The sequence below is a fragment of the Trachymyrmex cornetzi genome, unplaced genomic scaffold (assembly GCF_001594075.2).
Source record: "Trachymyrmex cornetzi isolate Tcor2-1 unplaced genomic scaffold, Tcor1.1 scaffold1194, whole genome shotgun sequence".
Taxonomy (NCBI): Eukaryota; Metazoa; Arthropoda; class Insecta; order Hymenoptera; family Formicidae; genus Trachymyrmex; species Trachymyrmex cornetzi.
In genome coordinates, this window is record NW_017295756.1 from 343,666 (window position 1) to 353,855 (window position 10,190).

The 10,190-nt window shown below is 32.1% G+C and overlaps 3 protein-coding genes across 5 annotated transcripts in view; 1 reads left to right on the plus strand and 2 right to left on the minus strand.

Moving 5' to 3' along the window:
- Positions 1-2,000, minus strand: part of LOC108766833 (mitochondrial inner membrane protease ATP23 homolog) — a 2,990-nt gene extending 990 nt beyond the window's left edge. Inside the window, exons 1-3 of one of the 3 annotated variants that reach the window (XM_018516369.1) lie at positions 1,895-2,000; positions 285-497; positions 36-81 (exon numbers count right to left, since the gene is read on the minus strand). In XM_018516369.1, coding sequence (XP_018371871.1) covers positions 36-81; positions 285-411 — 173 coding nt within the window. In that variant the 5' untranslated portion in view covers positions 412-497; positions 1,895-2,000. Of the gene's footprint in view, positions 1-35; positions 82-284; positions 544-921; positions 1,046-1,894 lie in introns of those variants that run through there. The other 2 variants (XM_018516360.1, XM_018516367.1) reach the window with 2 other exon arrangements.
- Positions 2,001-6,224: 4,224 nt separating this feature from the next.
- Tapdelta (Translocon-associated protein delta) lies at positions 6,225-7,176 on the plus strand. Its single transcript, XM_018516389.1, has 2 exons — positions 6,225-6,574; positions 6,879-7,176. The coding sequence occupies exons 1-2, from the start codon at positions 6,326-6,328 to the stop codon at positions 7,137-7,139; spliced, it is 510 nt and encodes a 169-aa protein (XP_018371891.1). The 5' UTR covers positions 6,225-6,325; the 3' UTR covers positions 7,140-7,176.
- A 122-nt stretch (positions 7,177-7,298) lies between these two features.
- On the minus strand, positions 7,299-8,543 carry LOC108766800 (proteasome assembly chaperone 2). The gene is made up of 2 exons (XM_018516307.1): positions 8,120-8,543; positions 7,299-8,047 (listed from the first exon to the last, which is right to left on the minus strand). Exons 1-2 carry the CDS (start codon positions 8,450-8,452, stop codon positions 7,640-7,642), a joined length of 741 nt encoding a protein of 246 aa, XP_018371809.1. The 5' UTR covers positions 8,453-8,543; the 3' UTR covers positions 7,299-7,639.
- Between the last annotated feature and the right edge of the window lie 1,647 nt (positions 8,544-10,190).

A 10,190-nucleotide genomic window follows, 5' to 3' on the forward strand; every position in this document is an offset into this window, starting at 1 on the left:
ATATATATATACATCATGAAAAACAAATTACAAACCATCCAGAACTCTTCAGTGCTCCCATCATGAGTTTTATTATAGGACCTAGAAATAACATAAATAATGAAAAAAAATGATATTAGATTTAATTATATAAAACAAAAAATAAAAAATAATAAATGTTATATTTTTACACAATAAAAGCAAATTAAATTAATAGATAAATTCTATTTATGAGGCATCAAAAGTAAGTTTGCGAATCACACTTTGATTTCTATTTTTTCTCGTATAAATAAGAGATATCTTACCTTCTTGTATACATTTATAAACATTGTGTTCGCATCGATTTTTGTCTATTGATTCACGTCCCTGAGCACCAAATAATATCTTAAGCCAACTGTGCTGAAATTTTCCTCCTCTCCTTTCTGGATACATATCAGATCCCCATAAATTTTCATTATCCAAGGCTGTTCCTTGACTGACACCACTTTCATCTCTTTTTTCTTCATTCTCATTCTGAACTGTCATGATCGTGCGAATAGAAAAATTGATATGATAGAAATAAATCTGAATAAATAAGTATTTATCACACTAAAACTTTTTATACTATTAGTCAAATATTCTCATGCAAATATTGCATGTATATCAATGTACATTTTCTGATTTGAGGTTATGGTGAATTATATCATCTCACGTGGTCCACAATGCACTGTCCACAGTCGTGAAACCACGTGATCACAATTGTAGTCGAATAATTGATAAATATTTATAATTTTAGAATACAATTAAACAGGGTTAGGAAGTTACTTTATAAGTTGCTTACATATTTTATTTTTTTAGGTTATCTTGTACGTACGTATTTATATTAGAAATTGAGTACAAAAGTTTGGGTATTTTATTTGTCGTTATATTATGTTTGTAATTATTTAGAATATCATACCCCACCTAAAATCTTAATAAAAATACACTCATTTGACGCGTTTTCACTCATAAATGAAAGAATCTGGCAAAAAAATGCGGCGGTCAGCCTCGTGAATCGAGATCAGCGTTGAAGTTTGATATTTTAGAGATTAAGATATCTCTCTGTCATCTCCGTTCGCTACAGCGCTATGTATACGTTATGCTTTAATTACACAAATTCACTGCTTTTAAAAAAACAAATTCTCTGTTTCATAAACACAAATTCATTGCTTTAAAAATATAAATTCACTGTTAATGCAAGGAATTTGTGTGGTTAAAACAATTAATTTATATTTTTAAAGCAGTAAATTTGTGTTTTTAAAGTAGTGAATTTGTATTTGTGAAACAGAGAAATTGTTTTTAAAGCAATGAATTTGTGTAATTAAAGCAGAACGTATACATAGCGCTATATTGAGTCCGGATGATAGATATTTTAACCTTTAAAATCTCGAACTTTAACACTCAATATCTTGGTTCACGAGGCCGACCGCCGCATTTTTTTGCCAGATTCTTTCGTTTTGAATGAAAACGCGTCGAATGAGTGTATTTTTATTGAGATTTTAGATACAGTATGGTATTCTAAATAATTACCTTATGTTTTATTTGCTCAAATTTCATATTACTTTTTTATACTTAATTTCTATAATACTCAACACATGTAAAAGGTAACATATAATATGTAAAAAATAACTTTCCCATCCCTGCAATTAAATGTAATTAAATAATTAGATCCAAAAGCATGAATTCATTATATTCAACTATTCATTAGCAATGTAAATCATAAAATAGTCGAGAAAATAGTATTTTAAAAAAAAGTATAAATAGAAAAAAAATTGGACAATACTCGATATTATCTCTATTATCTTAAATTGAGGTGAAAATCATGAACAAATTCAGAATATTTAAAGTACTTAATTTAGAATATTTATAATTTTACTGGCTTAAAAAATTTGCTCACATTTATAATTTCTCCTTTGTTTTAAAATAAATCGATTCCCAGATCTTGCAACACCTTTCACGTTTGTTCACCAGACGGCGTGTCAAGTAAGCGCATGTAAGCGTTGCGTGTATCGACGTGGCATGTTTAAGCCTTTCACGTTTGTTCACCACTTAGAACATATATACCTGGAAGGGGAATTGCTATGTTCTCCATAGTAAAAATCTGTGTCTAAGTTGGGTACGAGAGAGAAAGATAGCTTTTAACCTGTGCTCGCAATGCGCAAGCGCGGATGACGCCACACGTCACACTCACCGCGCCGTTTGAAACTGTAATTTTTAATTGAAATACAATTGACAATGATTGAATAAATGATAAGTAATGTCGGACAGTGTACATAAGTGATAAGTAATTATAAACTTTATTTTATACAAGCAAAAGAACAAAATAACATTGGAGATATATATATGTATATATTATTGGTGTTTAAAGTGTATTAATTTTGAATATTTTTGTCTAATAAAATCTTTTTGCTTAATATCAGTCGCACTTTTTCCTTCGTGAAACAAACGCAAATTTATATAAATTTTAATAATACTTTGTATTAATTCAGTCTTATGGTTATTGAAAATATCTTGTTGCATAATATGTTCCATCATTTTATTATCATTAAAAACTAAATGACAAACAGTTTGAAATGATTTCATGCACAACACATTTTTAATATTTTTAGTTTTAAAAATAATATGACTGTTTTCTCGAATAATAGTTTCACATACTTTTGCTATTTTTATGACATCTTCTGATGGAAAAATCAATTTTCCTCTACTTTTTAAAGTTATTAATATTGAATCAGTAGATTTAGCAGTTAAAAAAATAGAGCATGTATCACAAATATTACATCGTAAAAGCTTTCTAATTACGAATCCACTGATGTATTTGACCACATCTTCGATATAAGAACTTAATGACCATAAGGTAGACAAGTAATCATGATCAAATGCATCAGTACATATCGTATCATTGGCTTCCGTGAATATACCATCGCTTATTATATTTGATTTATTTGCTGATGATGCATATAAAATTTGCACATCATCTATTAGGCAATTCCCTCTTTCAGAAGCTTCAATTTCATGCCTAACAAGCAGGCGCTTATAACTGCTCTCAAATTGTTTGGCATTAGGGTTGTCGTTGAAACCCCCTCTGCTACGTAGGGCACTGAAAAATGTTTCCAAGTGATCTTGGTTTATTTTGTACGTAAGTAAATATTTTAGACCTTTTTCTTTTAATATATCAAATAAATCAAATATATTTATTAAGCAAATTATAAAACCCAAAAAGCCAGTCTTTCGATTACTCTTCAAAATCGATTCGTTTGTAGAATATTGCAATTGTTTTATATATTCTATAATAATCCCCGCGTAATTCTTAAGTTCATTATAATTTTCATTGGTGAGAGGCATATTGCACTTTTTTTTCTTACAGAATTTTGATCTTACATTTAATATGTCGAAGGCATCATTAAATATAGAACAAAATAAAGCTGTTTCTTCTGCATTTGTAAACTGATTAGGAAAGTATTGATTGCAAACTTTCAAAGCTGTATTAACACTATCACTGAGTGTTTGGGCAGCCAATTTTACGTTCATTTTCGAATTCTTATACAAGATGTGCCTTTTTGTTAGCTTTGTACCAGCTTTTAAACCTTCAGTTTCCTGTAATGTTTGTAAGGACACAATATTTTGCCAATTAATACTTTTGCCTTTATAATATAATACTAATTTATCGCCTAGAGTGTTTCGCACTAATTTGAGCATGTGGCATGGATCGAAGAAGCAGAATTTTTTTTCTTTTGTTATACTGTGAATAATATACGGCTGAAAATTGTTTCCCAATTGAAAATTTGCACCTAAAGCAGTGCACATGCTCAAATTAACGATTGCACCATCAAATGTTACTGAATGCAATATTACTCCAGTTTCATAAATAACTTCGAAACATTTTTCTAGCAAACTGGCTCTTTCTTTACCATTTAGAGCATCGATCAAAAAATATCCAACGGGAACTTTCCAGTGGTCATTCAATGCGACTACCATAAATACTAATGCATTTGTTGCTTGTCGAGGAACATCTGTATCATTACTCATATGTATACCTAAATCTACAGGTCCGTAATACCGTTTACCATCATATACTATGCCCTGTCGAATCGCAATTTCGTCTACTACCAAATTACAGAAAATCGGTGTTTTTGACTTAAAAACTTTACACTTTAATGCTTCAAGTACTTCGTGAGTGAATCCAGGTCGACCATCTAATACCGAATACCACTTACGGATTGTTGAAAGGTCTGGAAGAAAATTTTTGAAAGTTTTACGTACATATTTGTACGCTTTGGGCGAATAGAAGTTCAGCGTAAGGGCAAAAGCTCTTAGTTCTGCAGGGTATTTCTTTCTCAAACCTTTTTTTCGTTTCAAAATCTCATTTAATACTGTTGGAGCTTCAACCTAAATGTACAAATAAAAAAAGAAATCTTGATGTATAAAAATAAAAAATTTTCTTCACATTAATCACTCTAAATATACAATTAAAAGTAAAAGTTGTATTATAAAAATAGGAGCTTATATGTCCATTAATTACTTAATTTAAATGTAGGAATAAAAAGTAAAAAGGTCATGATGTATCAAAATCGGACTTTTTTTTACAAATTGTTTTATTTTTTTTTTATTCAAACATTAATTATTATACATTATCTAGCAGCTAATCAATAGAGCGATACTTTTTACAATTTATTGGACAAATGTCATATACAATTATAAATAATCATATGATTATATATAATCATATATAAAATATGTCATATTTCAGATATAATTATATATGAAATTTGTCCATATATGGAATTTCTTTTCTCAGAAATAGCCAATAGTTACCATTAAATTATCAGTTGTTGTTTCCGATAATAGATCTTTTTGCTTTAAATGTTTGATTAGTCCATTTAGCGTTGTTATGCGACCAACTAATCTGATTTTGGCCTGCTGCAACGTTTTGATTTTCCTTCGCTGTTTTTCGATTGTTCGTTTCGCTACTTCTAAAGCTCTTAGAGCTTTCCTTGGCGTGGCAAGATGTGGCGTTCTAATGGCACCAACAAAACGAGGGTCATGTAAATTTTTGACAGGTGTTTGGAAACAATTACTCCGTTCAGAGTTTGGAGGTGTAGATGGACGATTCACAGTTAGGCAAGTATCAGAATTTAGTGTCTCGGTTTCGTCAATAATGTTTCCATCATCACGATGGATTCCCATAGGAACAGTTTCATCGGTGATGATGTCATTATCACAATGGATTGTCTTGTCGACAATTTCATCACTGATTCCACTATTGCTGACGATTCCATTGTCCACAGTCATATCAATAATTTCATTGTCTATAGTCTCATCAATAATTCTATCATCCACAGTTATATGGATAGTTCCATTGGTAATAACTCCATCATTAATGACAATTCCATCATTGACAGTCATGTTAAAGGCAGTTCCATTATTATGATGAATTTTATCATTGACAGTTCCATTGCTGACTATTTCCTCACTGATATTTTTCGAATTTTTTGATTTTTTCAGACTGCTATCTAAACATTGATGTTTCTTCCTCTTTTTACTCGTAATAGTTGGCAGAGCATTGGGCTTGAGAAACGTATTCTTAGATTTGTGGATTAATTTGTCTTCTTCGAAATGATTTGAACACAGTTTAGTAGCTGTGCTTAAAACATGTTCATCAATGCCACAAAAATCAAGCCACTTCTTACGAGTTTCGTCGTTTTTCGGAAATCTATTGAGAGAGAATGAACTTAATATTAAATTTTTATTATCAACAAGCATCGTACTCAGAGAGATAGAGAGAGTTATATTTCATCCTATAATTTACTGTTTATACCACATATTACAGTATTAGTTACCCATGATAAGATACCGATTTATCACGTTTACCGCATAAGACACAATATGGGCCTGGCATTTTTTCCTACAAAATATAACTTTTTAGGTGACACCTTCATTTCCTAACCCTAACCTCTCTTACAAATAAAACGCGCTAAAGCTGTGCGCCGTTTCGCTCATTCGCGCTTGCGCATTGCGGACGGAGGTAACAATCTACCCTTCTCTTTCTTTAAAATGTGGTTCTCTCTCGCACCCAACTTGGACACAGGCCACGATCCTTCATTCCCCTTCCAGGTATATATGTTCTAAGGTTCACCAGACGGCGTGTCAAGTAAGCGCATGTAAGCGTTGCGTGTATCGACGTGGCATGTTTAGGTCGGTAGGTGGCCGGTTGGAATTATATTATTGGCGTACTTGGCGCACGTTGGAACTGCTGGAAGGCGCACATTCCAACTAATATTTATCGTGGACAGTTGTCAAAATTGTTGGAAAGAACATCAAAACTTACAAGATGAACAAGGTTTTTTTCTTGTGCGCGTTAACGAGTTTAATTTCTGTGGCTTTTGCTGAAACTTGTCAAAAACCTGAGATCGTCGCATCGTCATATGTGACGGAAGACGCGACGGTCCTCACGAATGTCGCTTTTACCATGCAATTCGTATTAAAGTGCAGCAACGGTGTAAAGGGAATTAGTTTGTATGCCGAGGTCGAGGGTAAGACGTTGCCAGCAGTTAGACTGAGCGCCGATAATAAATATCAGGTAATATATACACGTACTTCTTTAACATTGCTCGTCTTAACATAAGTGAATCAAATTTACATTTGAATTAAACAAAGATTGTAAATTAAACGTGCGACAAATAGAACAAAAATAATAATATTTAGAGATATTTAATAATCTACTTATTTTGATTTCAAATTATTAATTGAAAATTGAATTTGAAATCGTCTAACTTTGTCTAGTACTTTAATAAAAATCATCAATGATAACACGATATTCTGATCAACATGAAAGTCATCAATGATAATTTAATACTTGTGAAACTATTTTGCCTGTGTTATAGATATCCTGGACAGAAGATATCAAGAAAGCAAGATCTGGCGATTATTACATAAAACTGTATGACGAGGAAAAATATGTCGCTGTTCGTAAAGCAATAAGGAATGGAGAAGATCCTGATAGTGTGAATCCCTTGGCAGTAGTTGTTCTAAATAATCCGGGAATTTTCCTCGGTCCTTGGGTGAATTCCGAATTCTTAGCCGCTTTCTTAGCTATTCTTGTATCCTATTCGGCATTTTCTGCAAAATACAAACTTCTAGCGTAGAATATTTTTTGTTATTAAAAAATAAACATTAATAAAATATTTGAATATTATTTATTTCCTTAGAAATAAAACTTAATAAAATAAAATTATTTATATATTTTTATATTTACCATAAAGAAGTTAAATTATACATTACAATATATACATAGGATACGTTCTACTAGGTGCTCACAAGACTCATATCAATTCCTTGTTTAATATTTGATAAACAAAGATGAAATGATTCCAAAAGTGTTGCGAGCGCTAAGTTTGATATTTGAAACAAAGCCATAAGCTTCTACTACAATTTACTACATTCACATCTAAACCATAAGGAATTAAATTTTTTTAACATATACCGCGTTAGCTTTTTTATATAAATACCATAGTCCTTTTCATAGAAATTATATGAAAAATGTTCTAAATTGTATATTACATTCAAATATACACTTGTATATTGCATAGCAAAAATATTATTATTTTAAGATTAACAGAATAGTACAAAATATATCCAGATACAATCAATACATATCCTGTGATGGTGGCTTTCCAAATAAGTGTTTCCAAGACGGTGGATACTTCAAATTACTACTGCTTGTTCCTAATACACATATCCATTGATTTAAATAGCACACCAAAGCTATTGCATCTTCTATATTATCCCCTTCGGAACAGAATTTGAACAAGATAGCGCAAGGAATATCAGCATTGGACAGAAAGTTAAAGATGCTTTTAGCAAATCCACCCCCTGGTATCTGCAATCTTTCCTCTCCAGTCACGTCTTTCGGTTTATGCGGAATCCAGTTGAGGTCATCAAAGAGTTTACTAGTCTGAGACTGTATACTAGGAGAGGCAACATATCTCAACTTAAGATGCTGCGGTTGGACTTTCCTTTTTGCATAATCATGACTGCTTGCAAGAATTATTACCTGTGAAAAAAATGTTCGTAAAATGGAGATAATTGCAATATTATTAAAAGAATACAGAATTAAAAATATTACTTTAACTATTTTTCTCTCGGTGACAAATTGTGTTATTTCGTTGAAAAATTCTAAAAGCTCGCCAACATACGGCGATCGGATCTGTATAACGACAATACGTTCCTTGATCCCCGCGTAAATATCAATCGCCGTGATAAGTTCATTCGAATGCTCATGATAGGCGTTTGCGCCAACGACAGGTATGAATGACGCGCTAAAAATTTGACCGATTTTTGGAAGGTTAAGATTCGAAATGAGTAAGTCAACAGACAGTTGTCCGACGTTTCCAACCGCTACCGATGGTAAGATGAGCGTATAATTCTCCAAATCAATATCCTGCGTTAATTTAATCATTTTCACATTTAACAATATCACTATTTCAGAGTTGAAATATGAGGTAAATATTATAATGCGATATGTCACAGATCAATATTCGACAAATCAACCGGTAATGCATAAGTGCGAGTTTTCACTTCAACTTATTACACCATGTGCACCAGAAAGTGCAGCAATAAAAAACAGACCTAATAAGTCTGTCGCGTTGCTTGCACTTTTTGCACTTAGCATTTTCGTTTTCTCTCTTTTCAACGCCTGAATGAATATATATTTATCCCGTTTTAAGTACAAACATTTTTGGAGATTTCAAGCAATGTGAACTAACCTAAGGTTAAAAATGTTTGCACTTAAAATGAGATAAATATATCTCATAATAAGAGAGAGAAGATGCTAAGTGCATCTTCTCTCTCTTTACAATGCCTAAATAAATTTCGATGAGTTTTGAAACGTACCGATCATTTGAAATAAATGGGCGAGTTCAAAACGGCAAAGTGGCTAGGCATACTTGCCGAGCGAATGAGCATGATTAGTTCTTATCTGTGGATCAACCAATCATGTTTAATTGTTTGGCAAGCAGACCTAACTGCTTTGCCGACTTGAATTCGCTCAATATAAACTGTGCATTTTTCTTTTTCCATTTTTTTACTTTTAATACAACACACTACTCAGCTAACACAAAGTTACATGTAACGTACTCGTTAGTTGTAATTTCCCACTCAACAATATAACTGTAATTATAACACGTGTGTTATTAACGGGTACGTTACATATGTAACTTTGTGTTAACTGGGTATGCAATAAGATATATTACAATAACATTATTTATACATTTTTCAGAAAATCTGGCAAAAATAAGATTGTGCTACAGTCTCATTTTATTACATATGTGCTACAAGCTTCTCGCTTGTAGAGACATTAAGATCTTGCTTGTAGAGACCCTTCACCACCCCCGCCAATTCTAATCGGCGGTCCTCATATTGCTCGCGTCACTTGCGAAAATCGTACCGGTACAATTTAAAGACCAGCGACAAGTACGATTTACCCAACTCTCTCTATTTTTACAAATTTGCCAATAACAACATAATTTACAAATATTTTGCTAATTTGATGCTATAATATACTCGAAGAGATTAAATATCAATTATAAATTCAATTACCCACCTTGTGCTGATAACACCTTAGGTAAATTGTACCAAAACTTAGATCAGACATCGAACAAAATCAATTTTAAATGTCACTCGTAAACAGACGAATCGAAGACAAAACAAAAATGATAAATCTTAACCCATATTACCAGCGTCACATCAGTATCATTATATCTTTAAAAAAAATGTTTCGTTTAGAAAATACAATATGCAAAGACTTAAGGTAAATTTTCACGGGCTGCTCAAACCGGCTGTTTCAGCGACAAAAAGAATCACATGGTCAAAATTGACGAATATCAAATGTCCATTTTGAAAACCGCTACCGATGGTAAGATGAGCGTATAATTCTCCAAATCAATATCCTGCGTTAATTTAATCATTTTCACATTTAACAATATCACTATTTCAGAGTTGAAATATGAGGTAAATATTATAATGCGATATGTCACAGATCAATATTCGACAAATCAACCGGTAATGCATAAGTGCGAGTTTTCACTTCAACTTATTACACCATGTGCACCAGAAAGTGCAGCAATAAAAAACAGACCTAATAAGTCTGTCGCGTTGCTTGCACTTTTTGCACTTAGCATTTTCGTTTTCTCTCTTTT